Raw genomic sequence first — 19,563 nt, forward strand, 5'->3', positions numbered from 1 at the left:
GGCCACTGATGGGAGGTGTAGAAACTATAAGGAAATGCTCTTGCCCCCGGGCTGGTGCTCACCAGAAGGTCGTGTCCACCAAACATGGGGTATTTCCCTCTTGGGAGGTGCCGGATAAATCTTGTTTCTTCCCAGCAAACAGTAGCCAAGTCGCCACCCGTGCGTGTGGTCAGCCTCCACTTCTGGAGGAGACGATCGTGGCCTCAGCGGGGCCTCGTCCCCTACTCGTCTCCCTGGCCGCAGACTCGGAAGCCAGCCCACGGGAAGGGGGTGGTGCTGGTATCCCCCGCCACACGCTCACAGGAGAGGCTCTCGGGGTCCCTGCTCCAAATTCCAAGGGCTCATGCCTGAGCCCCTGGGTGCTGATCGGAGGCGGGGTCCCAGGGGCCCATCTCTGAGGCCTGTACTTCTGGGCTCATTTCAAACCAAGTGTCATGACCTCCTGATTCTCCCTTCAAAACACTTCTCCCCTACCCCCGTTTTTTTTTTTTTTTTAAGATTTCATTTATCTACTCATGAGAGACACAGAGAGAGGCAGAGACACAGGCAGAGGGAGAAGCAGGCTCCCTGCAGGGATCTGGATGCGGGACTCGATCCCGGGGATCACGACCTGAGCTGAAGACAGATGCTCAACCCCTGAGTCACCCAGGTGTCCCAAAACACTTCTCCCCTTCACGCCTTCTCAGATGGTCCCAGCCAGCGTCTAGTTCAGACCGTATCTTCTTGTCCGGGCTTCTCGGTGCCCTCCTGGTTTGACTCTGGGTGCCCCCTGGCCTCCAGCACAGCTTCAGCCCAGGCCTCCCCGACAGGGTGTTCTTCGGGGGCCCACTGGCCACGAGATGTTGTCCAGACCCCCACCCCCGGAACATCTGGCCCCAATCCACCTTAACACACGTCTCCAAGTCCCCACACCAGTCCGAGCGCTCCCCACTGCCACGCACCATCTGAATTTCTATCCTTTTCCATCAGAGAGGCTCTCGTCAGGCCACCTGCCAGATGGCTTCTGCTCTTTCGGAGCTGGTAGGAAAGATCACTGTGATTGCTGTCCAACCCTAAGCCCTCATGACTGACAGATCACGGCCCACCCGTGTTCAGGGAATGCCAGCTGGAACCCTGAGCTGCTGGTCCCAGTGCCTCTTTCTGGGCAGGGGAACATTCCGGATCCCACGGTGTCCATCCTGTGACAGTCCTATCCCTTCCATTTCCACCACCACTGCATCAAAACCCTCCTCTAAGGAGACAAACAGACGCTTCAAGGAGACAAACAGATGCTTCAACAGCGTGAGGAAGTGTCAGGGGAGCTCAGCAAGTCGATGAGGCTGATGTGCTGGGAGGACTTCCCTGCTCGGCGCTCAGCACTGCGCTTGGGGCTGTGAGAACTGCTGCTCGCTGACTGCCTTCCCTCAACCCCCTCAGGCCCTCTGCTCCAGCCCAGGCCGGTGACGCCACCGTGCATCCCCAGCTCTCCACGTAGGGCCACACTTCAAACCCATACAGATTCGAAATAAGGTGTCGCTGGATCTGCCAGTGTGACAAAGTCTCCAGAGGAAGGAACCCCTACTTCCAAATAACCAACTTCCAGGAGATCTTTGGAAGCAGGGCCTTTTTCCTGAGGGGCAGCAGGGTCCTCACAGGTGTGGACTCACTGCTGGGCACTATGCCAGGGGGAAATCCCTGGGGGAGACTTGTGTACCCATCACCCAGGATCACCAGGTCATCACCCGGGATCACCAGGCCATCACCCAGGATCACTAGGCCATCACCCAAGATCACCAGGCCATCATACAGATCACCAAGCCATCACCTAGGATCACCAGGCCATCACCCGGATCACCAAGCTATCACCCAGATCACCAAGCCATCACCCAGGATCACCAGGCTATCACCCAGGATCACCAAGCCATCATCCGGGATCACCAAGCCATCACCCAGGATCACCAAGCTATCACCCGGGATCACCAAGCCATCACTCAGGATCACCAGGCCATCACCCAGGATCACCAGGCCATCACCCGGGATCACCAGGCCATCACTCGGGATCACCAGGCCATCACCCGGGATCACCAGGCCATCACCCAGATCACCAAGCCATCACCCAGGATCACCAGGCCATCACCCAGGATCACCAGGCCATCACCTGGATCACCAAGCCATCACCCGGATCACCAAGCCATCACCCAGGATCACCAGGCCATCACCCGGATCACCAAGCCATCACCTGGATCACCAAGCCTTCACCCAGGATCACCAGACCATCACCCAGGATCACCAGACCATCACCCAGGATCACCGAGCCATCACCCAGGATCACCAGGCCATCACCCAGGATCACCGGGCTGTGTGTTTCTTACTCTACACTTTCCTAGCGTTTGCAGCTGTCAGAGTTTTCCCCGTGCCCAAGCCTGTTACAGCACAGGTATCCCATGGATCCCTGTGAACAGTCTGGTACGTACCAGCCTCTCCGGACTTTCTGTGCTCGTCCTCTCGGTGTCACTTAGACTGTGACTTGCGCTGTCTGCCTCCCGGGGGGGGTCGTGGGCATCGCCTCAGGCCAATTACTTCACGTCGATCTCGTCTTTGACAACCGAGTGACCATCCGTGGCACAACTGATTGATCCACCCAGTTGAGGGGGCCAGGGAAATTCTAGAGCTCAGCTGCTCAACCAGTGCACCTGTACCCGCCCTTTCATTGCGTATTTGAACGTGGAATGTCAGTTCCGTGAGGACAGGAGCACTTTTGTCTTGTTTGATCACCTGAACCTAGTTCCGCTCAGTGACCAATTTATTGAATGAAGGAACAAATGGATGACGAGGACACATGACAGCGTGAGGGCATCTCCGTGTGCCAGCGTTTCATCCGATACCTTGGTTCGTAAATTCACGTGCTGAATCAAAGGACTATGTGTCTTCATTTTTTTCAACTACTTTTTTTAAAGATTTTATTTATTTATTTGAGAGAGAGAGATGGTGAGAGAGAAGACATGAGTGGGGGCAGAAGGAGAAGCAGGCTCCCCGCTGAGCAGGGAGCCCCACGTGGGGCTGGGTCCCAGGACCCTGAGCCGAAGGCAGACGCTTCACCTACGGAGTCCCCCCTCCCCAGGCGCCCCGGATTATGCATCTTCACGTTAAGTAGTCCTGCCAAGATGACTTTCCCCAAGACCGATGCCGTAGCATCGCATCTCCCTGTGAGCAGTCTTCGAAATTTGGCTGAACTGCTTGGGGGAATAAAAGGGATTTCTCTTGAGGCACCTTTCTTTGAACCTGTCACCAACAATTGCGTATTCTGTTCTTTGCCCACTTGCCGTGGGCCCCGCTGTCTCTCCCCCACCTCTGGTCCCCAGTGTGCCGGGGGCGGGGGGGGGCAGACATTCCCTCCCCATCCCCTCCAGGCCTCGGGATTCCTGTGATGACATCACCAAGATGCCAGTGCGTCCTCAGCTGAGCAGCCCCCTCTTCTCTCGTGCGCTCGGGAGATGCGGTTGCCGTGAGCTCGAACCAGGCCGGGGCAGGAGCCTCGCTCCATCAGTCGGGTGTTGGGTCGGACGTGGGCGGCTCTGGTGCTCTTTGCCATTCCACACCTGAGGGGCCCCAGTACTGATCACAAAATTTGTCCAATTCACCCACTATGAAACATGATAAAGGAAGTTCATCCTTTAAATGATATATTTAAAGTATTTGGAATGCTTCTGAGTGAGGAAGCTCCGAACAGCCAAAGAAACTAATTTCAGGGGGAAAAAAAAAAAAACCCTAATCCACTGAATTCTAATTTATCCCGAGCAGCTTATCTCTCGCAGCAGACGCGCCGAGAACACCTTTGACGGCATCTCACGGTGGGACCCTCTTCTCTCTTGCAGCACTCCCTACAAAGTGAGACCCGTGGCCGTCAAGCAACTGTCTGGTAAGGCCCTGCTATCATTTTTAAAATTAAAAGAAAAAAAGAAGGCTCCAGGCTGCCCCTGTGATTGAATATATATTAGGTAAGCATTTGAACCTAAAACCCTGTGCTATTACAGAATCCATGGCCCCGTCTGACACTCTACCCTTGACGATCCCTCGGGGGGCCTCCCCCCGTGCTGTCCCTACCGACGTAGACACTGGGTGACATTGTCCTTATCTTCCCGGACGCGGTGCCTGCACCGCTCACCCAGACCATGAGCCGCAAAGGTGGGCCGTCTGCAGTCCCCCAGCCTCCCTGGATGCTTCATGCAGTCACTGGTGTTGTTTGGGTAAAATCCCATTTCCTTTTGGATCTTCCCTCCCTCTCATTTATGTACAATTCATGCTTCATAAAATATACTCCCATTTTAGTGTATATTCTGATGAGCTTTGAAAAAAATGTATGCCCCCTTGTAGCCGTTAACCAAAATCAAGGCCCAGAACATTTATACTCCCTGAAAAAGTCCTCCCGTGCCCCTTGCCAGTTAACGCCCGCCCTCGACCCCTACTGTCTTATCAGCCACTGACCTGCTTCCTGACACTGTAGATTTGTCTTTTCTAGAGCTTTGTATAAAAGAAAGCACACGGTGTGCACGCTCCTTTCGGACTCAGCCTCACGCATTTGAGGCTCGTCTGTGGGTTGGGTGTCCCCGTGGCTCACTCCTTCTTGTTGCTGGAAGCGTTCACTCCATGGTGTGGCGGGACCTCAGCGTGACTACCCCGTCCACCTGTTGAAGGACACCCGGGTCATTTCCAGTCTGGGGGCTTTTACGAACACAGCTGCTAGGAGCATTCAAGTGCATGGTTTTGTGGGGACACGTGTTCTCATTTCTCATGGACCAAACCAGATTATATTGGTTTCACCGTTTTTTTGTTTTTTTGTTTTTTTTTTGAGAAACCATCAATCCGCTTTTCCAAAGGGGCAGCACCTTTTTGCAGTCCCACCCACAGTGCGCGAACTTCCCCGCCTGCACTTGGAATTGTCGGCACTTTCCATGCTAACCATTCTCCTGGGTGTGCGGCGATACTGCATTAGTTTGAGTTCATGCTTCCCTAGTGGCCCATGACGGGGAAAATATTTACTAACCGGTCATAAATCTTCTTCCGGAATCTGCTGCAGTAGTCGAGACTTGCTTCCCGTAACCGTGGGGTAGTGAGCCCTCCTGATCCGTCAGACGCACCCCGTTAGTCAGATATGTCTTGTGAACAATTTCTCCCCGCCCGCGACTCGCTGTTTCATTTTCTTGTTATGCCTTTCAGTGAGTAGAAGTATTAAATTCTGATGAGGCCCGGATTACCAATTTTGATCTTTTATGGTTTGTGCTTTGGATGCCCTATCTGAGAGACCTTAGCTCATCCCCTATCTGCGGGGTCTTCTGCTGGGCTTCCTTCTCAAATTTTATTTTATTTTATTTTTTGAGCTTCTACGTTGAGGTCTGTGATCCGTGTCTCAGGGTGACTTTCGTGTATGGCCTGAGACAGAAGCTGAGGCTGATTTCCCTTTTTAAACTCTGCAGTTCATTTAATTTTTGATTTTTTTGGTAAGATTGAAGGCTACAGAACAGAATTCTGAAGCCACCTGTCAGGTGCTGGGCGGTGTGTGATGAGACATTGGTGTGTCTGGGCCTTTCCTCCTCTTGGAAGTGACAGCGTTTACACATAGATACTGATTGCTTTAAATCTTCTTTAATGCTTTTGTAGCTCTTCAAAAACCCTTAACTCAATCCTCTTGATGGGAGATGTTAGAATAAAGTAGGAGTTCTAACTTTTTCTAGGATAAAATTCCTTTTTAACATAGAAGATAATTGAGCCCTTGACTTGGTAATAAATGTGTTTTTTTTTTTACACCATTTATTAACTAAACCCCATATTTTATTCCGATTTCACCTGTTTTTCTCCTGATGTCATTTTTCTGCTCCAGCATCCGAGCCGTGGTGCAGTCCATGGTCCATTCATCACGGGGGCTCCTCCTCTGTCGGCCCTGGGGTCTCACAGGTGCTCACACTCTCCGTGCTTGTGACAACCCACCATGGGGGCCTCGGAGCATCTATAGAACGTCCCCCAGGCTGGGTTTGTCTGATGTTTTCCTCAGGGTCAGCCCAGGGGTATGGATTTGGGGAAAGAATGGGGGGGTCCATGATATCCTCTTGACTCACTGGCTTCTCCGCTGGGAAATTACTGTTTTAACCCTTCCTTACTCTGTTCTTTGGAAGGAATAGCTCAGTCTAGCCCATCTTCAAGAGGGAGAGAAAAGGGCTGACATTCATTCTCTCTGTATGGATCTCCACTTGCTCTAGAACGTTTGCTAAAAACGTTTCCCCCAGTAAATTATCATGACATCCCTGTCAAAAATCAGTTGACCAAGTTTGCAATTCGCCGTCCTGTTGCATCAACATACATGCCTGTCCTTCAATCACTGCCGCGCTGTCTTGATTACCGCGCATTTACAGTAATCATGAAGCCGAGAACTACAAGTCCTCTGATTTCTTTTTTTTCAAAAATGTTTTACTTATCCCAGGTCCCTTTTATTTGCAGATAAATTTTAGAATCAGTCTGTCAGTTGCTACCAAAAAAAAAGTCTGCGGAGACACTGAACTTATACTAAGTACATAGAACAACTTGAAAAGAATTACTATCTATAATGTTGACTATAATGTTGAGTCTTCTGATTCGTGAATGTGGTATCTCTCGATTTATTTGGGTTTCTCTTAATATCTTTCAATATATCGTAATTGTCAAGGTAGAGTTGTTGAATAGTTGTTGATAAATTTATCACTAAGTATTTAATATTTGTGATGCTATTGTCAATGGATTTTTTAGGTCAATTTCCAATTATAAAAATATAATCGGTTTTGTGTACTGACTTAGCTAAATTCATTTAGTAGATCTAGTGCCTTTTTGTGGATTTCCTGTGCTTTTCTACATCTACGAATAGAGACTTGCTACTTCCTTTTAGGTCTGGATGTCTTTGGGTTCTTTTATTTCTTTTTCTTGACTGGTCGCACTACCTAGAGTATCTAATACAAGAGAAGTGCAAGATTTTTGTGAGAGTGTGAGAATCCAGATTTTTGCTCTGTTCTCATCTTAGAAAGAACGTGAAGTTCTGCACCATCAGTTATGATGTTACCTGTAGGGTTTTTTTAAATAAATACCCTTTATCCGGTTGAAGGTCTTCTTTTCTTAATTGGTAACTGGTTGAGAGTTTTAATTAAAAATTCGTGTTGGACTTTGTCAAATATGTATCCTGCCTCTATTGAGATGATCATGTTTTTTACTCCTCTGTTCTACTAATGGTGGATTTATTAGTTGGTTTTAAAACTTTAACCTTGAATTCCTAGTGCATTTAGGGCACTGCTGGCCTCATGGGATGAGTGGGGAAGGTACTCTACCCTCCTGCTTTCTGGAAGAGTTTGTATACAGGTGGCACTATTTCTACCTTAAATGTTTCATAGAATTCACCAGTGAATGCTCTGTGTTTGGAGTTTCTTTATGGGAAGTTTTTAAACTATGAGTTCAGTGTCTTTAAGAGATAAGCATGTCAAGGTTTTCTGTGTACTTGCGATTGACCTTGGGAAGGTGCCCATTCCAATGAAGATTCATCTGAGAATTTGCTGGCATGATGGAGTTTGGAAAGTCCTTGCCATCCCTTTTATTTATGTCTCTGGGATTGGAGTGAGACCCCACTCTTTCATTCAAGATACTAGTAATGTGTATCTTCTCCCTTTCTAAGCTAATCAGCCTGATTTATATTTTTTATTGATTTCTTTTTTCTAAGAGCCAGGCTTTGAGCTTCATTGGTTTTCTCCATTGTGTGTCTGGTTTCCATTTCGATAATTTCTCCTCTTATCCTTTTATTTCCTTCCTTCTACCCACCCCACCTCTAGTTTGCTCCTCTTTTTCTGGCTCCCGAAGGTGGAAAATTCGATCATTAATTTTAGATCTTTCTCTTTCTTATATAACAATTTAAAGCTAAAGATATCCCTCTAAGTATAATTGAGTTGCATCTGGAAGGTTTTGATGTGTCGTGTTTTCATTTTCATCCAGCTCAAAATATTTTCTGATTTACCTTGTGGTTCCTGCTTGGACCCACTTGTTATTTAGAAGTGTACTGTTTAATTTTCAAATGGTTGCATATTTTCCAGCTATCTTTCAGTTATGGATTTCTAAGTTAGTTCCACTGTGCTTTGAAGTGGACCTCATATGACCTCTGTCTTTTTTAATTTATTAAAAGGCATAGTATATCTTAGAGACTGTTCCAGATACATTTGGAAAGAATGTGTATCCTGCTGTTATTGGGTGGACTATTCCACCCATATCAATTAGGTCAAGTTAGTTGATAGTGTAGTATGAGTTTCCTATATCTTTATTTTTCTGTCTACTTGTTCTATCAATTACTAGATGATGCATGTTGAAATTCCCAAGTCCCTTGTGACGTGTTCCTTGCTTCTCAGTTTGTCAGGTTATGCTTTGTGCATTTTCAATTCCTGTTATTGGGTGCATACTTATTTAGGATTGTTGTACCTTCTGATGGATCAATCCCTTTAGCCTTAAGAAAATGTGGCCTTTATCCTTGGTTCCATTCTTTGTTTGAATGTCTTCCTTATCTCTCTCCCATTAATACAGCTACCCAGGCTTTCTTAGGCTTAGTGCTCACATGTTATACTCTTCCCATCCTTTAACTTTTAATGTATCTGTGTCTCTATATTTGAAGCAGGTTTGTCATTGGCAACGTTTATCAATTTTGGCAATTTCAGCCTTTCAACTAGTGCTGTTAAGCCATTTACAATAAACATCATCATAGATACAGTTGGGTTAAATCTACTACTCATTTTGTTTATTTCATTCATTTTTATTTTATTTTATTTTTTTTCTCTCCTTTCCTATGTCTTTTGGATACTGAGCATTATTTCTCCACTCTCAGTCTCAGAGCTGTCCTTCTCTGTTTTATTTCTTCTGGGTTGCTCTGGGTTTCACACTCTGTATCATTGACATATCACAAATTATATTATGCTACCTCTTGATGATGTGGGTCTGAGAGCATTTCCCCCATCCTGTGTTCTATGTCATACTTTGTACTTCTATGCTGCATATGTTTTAAGTCCCATAATCCACTGTTAGTCATTTTTTGCTTTCAACAATTGTATTTCCTCTACATTTCGTTGTAAAGATCCATGTGTGCATTTTTTACTATACTGTTGATCATCTGGATTTTGTTTTCTCCCATTAAAGAGTGTGGGCTCTGTGCTGGCAGGTGGTTAAGTTAACTTACAAATCGCTCGACATCTTTGAGACCCTTTTTTAGGCTTTGCTATGACCGTTGTAGAGGACACTAACTCCAGGGATATAGTTCGGTCCTGTTGCTAAGGCGTGATGTGATGCCTCTGGAGTCCCCCTTGACTGGAGATGAGGTTGGGAGCTCTCAGGGGTTCATCACGTGGGAACTTGAAGGCCCACCAGGGAGCTGCTGCTCTAATTCAGGAGGCAAAGGGGAGTGTGGGGGCTGTGGGGGTGGTAAGGAGTGGTCAGATTCTGGCATGTTCTGAGGGAAGAGCCCAGCTTATTTCCTCACTGAGCGGATGTGGCTTATGAAAGAAAGAGGAGTCAGAGCAGAAGCCTCCAGGGTCACTGAGAGGGTGGAACAGCACCTCCCACAAGGGAACAAGCCGAGGGTATCTCAGCTTCTGGAAGGACACAGGAGCTTGCTTTGGGACGTATCAGTGCGAATGGCCGTGGGCACCAATGCTGAGTAGATGTGCTGGAGGAGGCTGAGGCTCCCTCTGAGCTGCAGACGTGCCCTGGAACTGGTGGCGGTGATGGATGACGGGAGTGTTCGCAGCCAGGGCTTGGTGAGCTCCCAGGGGAAGGGCGAAGCCCTGCGACCCAGCGCTCGGGCACAGGATTCCATCAGAAGAAGGCCTCTCATCAGCCTCTGGAACAGAAGGGCCAGAATAACGAAGCCTTTGAGGAGCAGAGAAGCAAAAGCAGGCTGAGTGTGGGACAAACCGGGCAGGACGGAGCTCCAGGAAGGGAGACTGGGCATAGCTGTGTACCAGACCGTCTCTGGGGGAAGAACGGGGGGGATTTTGGTGTGACTTTGGGGCCCAACTTGGACCAGCAGAAGTGGGTTTGTGCTGCTCAAGGGAAAGAACGTAGCAAAAGCTAGAGCCGCAGGGAGCGCACCTGGCTGCCTGCAGCACTCGGCCTCCTGCTCCAGAGACTCACGTTCCCTGCAGTGTAAGAAGTGGATCTCCTCCCAAGTGTGCATCCCCCCGCACCTGAACACCGCCACCTGGGGCAGCCCCACTCCGGTCAGCCCAGCCCTGCCTCTCCCTGGCTCTGGTGCACACGGACCCCTGGCATTCTAGGTTTTTCCTTCAAGGACAGACCCCCACGGCCTGAGCCTTCCTGAGACAAGTTAAGAAAATGGAGCTCCGTCTTTCCCCTGGAACTTTTTCTCCACACGTGAACCCCGGGCTCTCTGCGGGGAAAAGCCCCTCCCTTCGCCCGTGCATCAGCGCCCAGCCCCACCCAGCCTAGCCCGGGAGCCTCGGAGCCTTTCCCTAGGTGGGTAACCAGCCCGGGCCCTGCAGCCCTGAGTGTGGCAGAAAGAGGCACCCCCGCGGCCCGTGAGTCAACAGGCCACACGTGCCACGGCAGGAAAAAGCAGCTCAGCAAAGGAAGCAGGTGCCAGGGGTCCAGACTTGCACGCAGCTGCCGAGGTCCCTGGCCCTGGCCTTTCCTGGGGCCCCCGTCCTTCCCGCTGACCCCACATTTCAATAAATGCTCCAGACTCATCCTGGCAGAGGCCTTCAAGGCAGAGATGCCCAGGGTCTGACTGTCCCGTGACTTAACTATTTGGAAACAGGAAAGTGAAGAGTAGTGTGGAAAACATGACTTTTCATAGAAAATAATGGTCAAGATGTCCTGGCCTGGGCCCCACACCTGTGACAGCTGTGGGGACATGCTTCAGAGGAAGGAACAGCCGCGGCGGACAAGAGCCTCAGAACAGGAATCCTAACGTCCCCGTGAATGGGGAGGTTCTGTGTTTACCAAGCACCTTGTTAGAAAAATACCCTTTGCTGGGACACCTGGGCGGCTCATCGCTTTAGCGCCTGCCTTAGGCTCAGGGCGTGACCCCGGGGTCCCAGGATCGAGTCCCGCCTTGGGCTCCCTGCATGGAGCCTGCTTCTCCCTCTGCCTGTGTCTCTGCCTCTCTCTCTGGGGCTCTCAGGAATAGATAAATTTTTTAAATCTTTAAAAAAGAAAGAAAGAAAAATACTCTTTGCCTCAGCAAGGGAGACAACCACATGGATAGCCTGGTTTCCTCTTTTACGGATGAAAGGAAGTTAACAGCAACTGCGAAGACCACGGGATGGATTTTACGCATCCTCTGAGAAGAGTGGTGCGGAGTGTTGAACACCCAGTTATCGTGTGCCCGCCCGCGTGCCCTCTGCCCGCAGGAGCCCATGGAGGAGAACACGGGAGGAACAGCCTCACCCTCGGTTAACCACCATGACCAGAGCTGGAGGGGAAGGGGGTCCTTGGAGCCGAAGGCAGGCCCCCACCTGGGCTGAGCCTCCCCGAGCCCAGCAGGTGGTGCGAGGCTCCATCTGGGGCACTTTGGTGTCAAGGATCACTTGTGCCGCCTCACCTCGCCGTACTTCGGGGGGTCGTGCAGAAGCGCCCAGGGCCAGTGGGCACCGGCCCCCTCCACGGTTAGGCCCCGCGTCACCCTTCTCCAACGGAGCGAATTCAGCTTTAGGACGGCACAGGCCCTGCTGTAGGGACACAGGTGCTGCCGATTTCCCTCCGTTCCTGCCCATCCCTGGGACCACGACCCGGCACACTGCCCAGACGCCTCTGCTGGCCGCTCGTCCGGCAGGCCGGTGGGGAGGCCCCGTGGAGGCTGCGGCCCAGCCTGGCTCTGGCTTCCGTCACCCTGGGCAGAGATCATGGGTGACTCGAGGACTTCCTGCCGCCAACAGCATCCTTGTCCTCGTTCCCAAGGACAGAAAATGAAAGTGAGTCATAAACACACCAGGAGCCACTGTGGAGCAGAGACGGGTGGCTGGACGGGAGTGACGGGTGCGCCCCAGGACGGCAGCAGGCCTCAAGCAGCCCCGTCCGTGGGGCACACACCTGCCTCGTTCCCCACGGGGAGGCTCGCAGCTTTAGTGCTGGTGCTTCCATCTCAAGACACGGGGAGGCCAGGCCAGAAGGGCCCGCCTGGAGGGGCCACGCGCGCTTGTCTGCTTGGGTGTCTTAGAGAAACCGAGCCCCCCAAACTGGGTCTCCGGAGCTTACAAAACAGGAGTCACAGTTAATGACCAGGACTTGCCAAGTCTCAATGCTACAGAGCCGGGTGGCTGACGAGGCTCCTTCTGAGCCGTCGCACCAGGAGGGGACCCAGCGTATAGAAGGGTCACCACGTGTGGTGCGTGTGGAATACACACCAGACTGCGAAGACTCTGCACGTATAAAAGGATGCAAAATACCTCGCTAATCGCTTTCAGATTGATTTCGTGTTTTCTTAGTGACATAACTCAAACATAAAATGCACCGTCTTAACGTGACAGTTCCGTGGCTTTCAATATATTCACTATGTTATGCAACCACCACCACCACCGTCTAAATCCAGAGCATTTCCATCACACACACACACACCCCCCAGAAAAAAAATCCCACACCTATTGGCATTTACTCCCCTTGCCTTCCTGCCCTGGTCCTTGGCAACCACTGTCGCTATGGAGATGCCTGCTCTGGATGTCTCCCGTGATGGAGTATGTGGCCTTGTGAGTCTGGCCTCGTTCACGGAGCACAGCGTTTACAGGGCTCCTCTGTGAGGCAGCGCGTTCAGCGCTTCATCTCTGTTTGTGACCGAACTGTGTCCCATCAAGAGGACAAGCCACATTTTGTCTAAGTACACATCAGCTGATGACATTTGGGTGGCTTCCCCTCTGGCCTCTACGAGGGATGCGGTGGTGACCGAGGGTCTGCACATTTTCATGTGATACATATTGAAACGAAGTGTTTGGAGATATATATTTTAAATAAAATTATTTATTTTATTAAAATTAAAATTAAAATTAAAATTATTTATTTTATTAAAATTATTTATTTTAAATAAAATATTAAAATGTTTTCAAAGTCTGGCACGTGCTCGGCAGCGCAGACCAGAGGTTACAGGTGCCACCAGCCGGACAGTCTCCTCTGACCCGAGTCCCGGGCCCTCCCACCCCACAGCCTGCAGACCTCCCGAGTGCAAAGTCACCCAAGATGTTGAGGGTTCACCGCCCTGGGAATAGTCCCAGAGAGAGAGAGAGAGAGAGAGAAGGAGCACCAAGGGACAAATGCACAGCATCCTTGCCGGGGTTGGGCAGGTGTCTGAGGTCGCCAGCACCCAGCACCGTTGCTCAGGGGACCCCCCACCCCGTGATGGGCTGTCCGCCCCCATGCACTGACCTGCGCTCCATGGGTCCATCTCTTCCCTCGCTCGCTCAGGCCCACAGCACGCACCCCAGAGTCTCCAGGGTCACGGCTGCACGCAGCTCCCCATCCATGGGTCTGCTTTCAAGCACCAGCCTGAGAGCTGCCCCCAGTCACTTGTCAGCTGGCAAAGCAGCTCAGGACAGCTTCCCACCACACTGCCCTTCAACTTCCCTGCAGAACAGGAAGCAGAAAACACACCCACCCGGCAGGGTCCTCACCGAGACAAATGATGCAATTCGTGCAAAATGCTTAGGCCAGAGCCTGCCAAGTGGTAAGAGCTCAGTAAACCGTAGCCGACATGGGTAACGACCCAGAGCGTGGCTGAGTGGCTGAAGTCATGGCTCTGTGGCACTGCTGGCTTTAACAGGACGGGGACGGCCCTGAGCTGACCACGCGGGGTGCTGCCTGCAGTCACTCGTCGGTCAGGGGTGCACTTGCAATGTGAGCACGAATGCTTCGCTTACAAGAGATAATAATGCTCCTTAATAGTGTTTTCTAGTCTCAGGACAGCTTCCTGGGGAAGAGCTTCATGATCAGCCTCAGTCGTCCCGACTCGCGTGATTTTTGAAACAGAAGGGAGGCGGCGGGGCCGTGAAAATGAACCCTGGCGCTGGGTTGCCTCGAGGGGCTTACCCCTTCCCGCTGTCTTGTCTCTGGGTGGTCCCGCCAACGATGGCTGCGGCGGCACCTCGCTGTGCTGGCGGACACCCTGGTGGTGCACAGTCGTTCGAGGCCTTGGGAATCTGCGTCCTGACCACAGATTTGGGTGACACGGAAATGGTGGTGTCCAAACATGACTGGGGGGACCTCAGCTGGAGCCGCCGTCTGCCTCTGGGCACTTGGAGGGCTGGGCAGAGCCACACGTGCCCGCGACCCCTCCAGCCTCCTGGGACCTGCGCACATTTTGATGAAAGCTCCCGTGCGTGTAACCACCTCCCCATCAAGGTGAAGAGCCGTTGTGTCACCCTGAAACATCCCCCCGGCCCTCCTTCCCCGTGCGTCCCCACATACCCTATGAAGCCACTGCTCCGACTTGACTGTCCTGGAACCTCCCGCAAGAGCAGGGTCTGGATTCCATCAGCATCGTGACTTTAAGATGCACGCATGTAACTTATTCACTTCCGCATGCAGAGTAGAGTTCCATCGCACAAGTACTCGGTGCCGGTTCACCGCTGCGCCTGTCGGGCCTCCGTGGGTGGTCTCAGCGTAAGGCACTGTGAACAGCGCACAGACTGTCTTCCCGTGACAGTATCCGTCGGTTATCTTGGGTCACGACCCTGGGGTGATGTCACTGGTTCATATGATAAATGTAAGCTTAATTCTCTAAGAAACTGCCCGCTGTTTTCCCAAGTGGTTGTGTGGTTTTACAGTCCCACCAGCCGTGTGGGAGTGACCAGGTGCTCCACAAACAACCCAGTGTGACCTTCTCAGTGTTTTAAATTTTTAGAACTCCAGAAGGTGTAAAACTGTATTTCCTTATCACCTTAATTTCTATTTCTTAGATCACATAATGATTGTTGAGCATGTTTTTATGTGCTTGTTGACTATTTGAATGTCTTATTTTGTGAAGTGTCTGTTCTATGTGTTTCGCTCATTTTGTAAGTGGGCGTGGTTTTTTTTTTAAATCACTAGTTTGTAGGAAATTCCATATTATCTGGATATAATTCATCTGCCAGATATATGTATAACAAGTATTTTTTCCTATTTCGTGGCTTATCTTTTTCATTTTTTTTTTCTTTTTTCTTTTTTAAAGATTTATTTATTTATTCGTGAGAGACACAGAGAGAGAGGCAGAGACACAGGCAGAGGGGGAAGTAGGCTCCCTGTTGGGGAGCCTGATGTGGGACTCGATCCTGGGACCCCGGGGTCACACCCTAAGCCAAAGGCAGACGCTCAACCACTGAGCCACCCAGGCAACCCCTTTTTTTATTTTCTTAATGAGGGCATTTAATGAACAAAAGTTTCTAACTTGATAAAGTCTAAATTAACAAGTTACTCTTTTATGAATTGTATTTTCTGTGTCTTCTCTAAGAATCCTTTTTCTGCCCCCCAGGTAGAAAGATAACATACATTTTTAGAAGATTTGGAGTTACAGCTGTTATATTTTAGTCTAGGAATGCAATTATCCAATTTAAATTGATTTTTGTCTGTGGTGTGAGGTAGGGGTTGACCGTCTTTTTTCTTTTTGATACATATTTTTTCTTATTCGATTGTTATAACACAATGTGTTAAAAAGACTTCCCTTGTTCCATTGAATCACTTAGATGCCTTTCTTGAAAATTACTTGTCTTTCTAAGTGTGGGCCTCTTTGTAGTGTTTCTGTTCTGTTTCTCTGATCTGTGTGTCTGTCTTGACACCAATAATACACTGGCTTAATTGCTAGAACATATTTGTGCTTTTTTTTGCAGTTACATGGATCTTTTCTTTTCCCTATAAATTTCAGAATTAAGAATCAGCACATCAATTTCTTTTTAAAAAGCCACCTATGACTTCAATTGGGAATGCATCCTATTAGAGATTGATTTGGGAACGTTAACATCTTAACTACATTGAGTGTCCCAGCCCATGAACGCGATACATCGCTTCACTTACTCAGATCTTCCTTAACTTCTCTCAACAAAGTTTTATAGCATTCAAGATAAAGGTCCTGCATATCTTTTTTTTTTTTTTTTTTAGGTCCTGCATATCTTTTGTTAAATTTATTCCTTGGCATTTTCCATTTTCTGGTGTTATTGTCAAGGGGATCTGAATTTAATTTTCCATTTGTCTGCTGCTAGTTTATAAAAATACAGCAGATTTATGTATATTGACATAGTCTCTTCTGACATTGCTTATTAATTCATTTATTATTTTGGGTAGTTATTTTCTAGATTCCTAGGATTTCCCATAGAGGCAGTCATATCTTCTGATAATAAAGAGACTTTTGCTTCTAGCATTCCAGTCTTTTTGGTTTTTATCTCTTTCACTTGTCTGTTGCCCTGGTTGAAACTCCAATACTGCTAAGTAAAAGTGAGAGCTTATCCCAGGCTCAGGGAGATGCATTCTCTCACTGCTAAGCGTGACATGAGCCACAGGTGTGTTGTACGTGCCCCTTATTGGGTTGAGGGAGTCTTCTCCTAGTTTGCTAAACATTTTTTTTGTCAAATGTTCTTTGACACAATTCTCTGTTGAATTGCATCAGGTGTTTTTCTGCATCTGTTGAGATGGGTTGATGCAATCTCCTTTTATTCCTGGGTTTCTAGTGGCTTTTATCATAAACAGGTGTTGGATGCTGTCACACACTCCACTTCATTTAGAGATGATCATATGATTTTTCTCCTTTTGTCTGCTCAGATAGTGAGTTATGTTGACTGATTTCCAGATGTTAAAAGCACTCTGCTTTTCCAGAATAACCCCACTTGTATTAATAGAAAAATACTTAGGAATGAGTTTTTAAAAGGGGGCACAGGCCCTCTACCCTGATGTAGGATGTATTCTCCTTTATTTTTTTTTTGTATTCTCCTTTATAAACTGCTGAATTTTATTTCCTAATAATATTAGGAATTTTTAAGGATTTTTGTATCAGTGTTCAAGTGGGATATTGCTTCATAACCTATTTCTCATAACGTCTTTGTTATATTTGTATGGTGAGATGTTGGTGGCCTTATGGAACATGTTGCGAGGTTTGCTTCCTTCTCTCTATTTTCTGAAAGATTGTATGTGATTTTGCTATTATTTCTTCCTCTGTCCATTTATATGTAATGTATTTATTGATATGGTTGAGGTTAGGTTTGCCATGTTGCTATTTGCCTTTTATTGATCTTGGGCTTCATCTCCTGTTCCTCTTCTTCTGCCTTTTCTTGGCTTAACTGGATTAATTTTTGCATTCCATTTTATTCCTTCTATTGGCTTGTTAGCCAATACTATGCTTTTTAGCATTATTTTCAGTTGATTGTTCTAGGTATTACACTATGCATCCTTAGCTTTTTATTTTTTTTTAATTTTTTTTTTTTATGATAGTCACACACAGAGAGAGAGAGAGAGAGAGAGGCAGAGACACAGGCAGAGGGAGAAGCAGGCTCCATGCACCGGGAGCCCGATGTGGGATTCGATCCCGGGTCTCCAGGATCGCGCCCTGAGCCAAAGGCAGGCGCCAAACTGCTGCGCCACCCAGGGATTCCCAGCTTTTTAAATTGTAGACTCTATTTTTTATTTTTTCAAAGGTTTTATTTATTTATTTAAGAGAGAGAAAGAGCTCTCAAGCAGGGGGACTGGCAGAAGAAGAAGGAGAAGTAGACTTCCCTGCCGAGCAGGGAGACTGACACAGGCCTCAATACCACCCCAAGATCATTACCTAAGTGGAAGGCAGATGCTTAACCAACCAAGCCACCTAGGCACCCCTAGACTTTATTTTTTAGAGAAGTTTTAGATTCACAGCAAAATGGAATAAAAGGCATGGAGAGTTCCCGTGTAGTCCTTCTCCACCCACACACTCAGCCTCTCCCGCCACTGACACCCCTGCATTAGAGCTCTAAAGGAGCCAACAATGACATGTCATTACCAGTCAAAGTCCATAGTGTACTTTAGGGTTCACTCTTGGTGTCATACGTAGTGTGGTTTTGACGGAGGCATAATGACATGTACCCCTGTTACAGTATCATGACATTTCTCTGCTTAAAAATCCTCTGTGCTCCACTTGTTCATCCATCCCTCCCCCCAAACTCTTGGCAACCACTGATCTTCTTACTATCTCCACAGATCCACCTTTTCTAGAATGTCCATAGTTGGCACATACACTATGCAACCTTTCCAGGTTGGTTTCTTTCACTTAGTGGTATGCAGGTAAGATACCTCTATGTCTTTAATGGCTTGATAGCTCATTTCTTTTTAATGCTGAATAATATTTCATCGTATGGATGCTCTGGAGTGTATCCATTCATCATCATGGTTGCCTCAAAGTTTTGGTGATGATGAACAGAGTGGCCATAAATATCTGTGTGAAGGTATTGTGTGGAAGTAAGTTTGCAATGCCTTTGGGTAGACTCCCAGGAGCGCAACTGCTGGATCATTTGGTAAGAGTACCTTTACCTTCGTGACCATCAAACTGTCTTCCAAAGTACCTGCACCATCCTTCCTTCCTGCCAGCAGTGAATGGGAGCTCCTGCTGCTCCACATCCTTGCCTAGCATTTGGTGTTGTCTCGGATTTTCACCACTCTAATAGGTGTATGGTGGTATATCTCATTGTTATTTTAGTTTGCAATTCCCTAACATATGATGTTGGGTATCTTTTCATATATTTATTTGCCATCTGTATATCCTCATTTCTTGAAGTGTCTTTTCAGATCTTTTGCCTATTTTTAAATCATCCTTAACTTTTTAGTCTATTTAAAATTAATGTCATACTATTTCACATAAAAAGTAAGAACTCTGTAGCAGTTTAATTCCTCCCCTGCAGTGTTTGCCATATATTTTACATCTATGCTATAGACATTCCTCCAAAATTCATATGTTGAAATTCATCCCAATGTGATGGTGTTAGGAGGTGCAGCTTTTTTTTTTTTTTAAGATTTTATTTATTTATTCATGAGAGACATGGAGAGAGAGGCAGAGACACAGGCAAAGGGAGAAGCAGGCTCCCTGTGGGGACTCCAATTCAGGACTCGATCCCAGGACCCCAGGATCATGACCTGAGCCAAAGGCAGATGCTCAATCACTGAGCCACCCAGGCATCCCAGAGAAGGTGGGGCCTTTGGGATGTGATTAGGTCATGAGTACAAAACCCTCATGAAGGGGATTAGTGTCCTTATATAAGGGACCCCAGAGAACTCCCTTGCCCCTTCTACCATCTGAGGACACGACAAGGAGACAGCCATCCATGAACAAAGAAGCAGGCCCTCACCAAACACCAAATCTGCTAGCACCTTGATCTTGGAATTCCAGCTTCCAGAGCTATGAGAAATAAATTAAAACCAGGGGATCCCTGGGTGGCGCAGCGGTTTGGCGCCTGCCTTTGGCCCAGGGCGCGATCCTGGAGACCCGGGATCGAATCCCACGTCGGGCTCCCGGTGCATGGAGCCTGCTTCTCCCTCTGCCTGTGTCTCTGCCTCTCTCTCTCTCTCTGTGTGTGACTATCATAAATAAATAAATAAATAAATAAA

The 19,563-nt window shown here is 48.3% G+C and overlaps 1 protein-coding gene across 4 annotated transcripts in view; it reads left to right on the forward strand.

The window, feature by feature from the left end:
• PDE9A (phosphodiesterase 9A) overlaps window positions 1-19,563 on the forward strand; it is an 86,958-nt gene that overhangs the window by 24,575 nt on the left and 42,820 nt on the right. For all 4 annotated transcript variants that reach the window (XM_038581572.1, XM_038581570.1, XM_038581571.1 and 1 more), the window contains exon 4: window positions 3,855-3,898. In XM_038581572.1, coding sequence (XP_038437500.1) covers window positions 3,855-3,898 — 44 coding nt within the window. The remainder of the gene's footprint in view (window positions 1-3,854; window positions 3,899-19,563) is intronic.

Source organism: Canis lupus, chromosome 31, assembly GCF_011100685.1.
Source record: "Canis lupus familiaris isolate Mischka breed German Shepherd chromosome 31, alternate assembly UU_Cfam_GSD_1.0, whole genome shotgun sequence".
NCBI classification, from domain to species: Eukaryota; Metazoa; Chordata; class Mammalia; order Carnivora; family Canidae; genus Canis; species Canis lupus.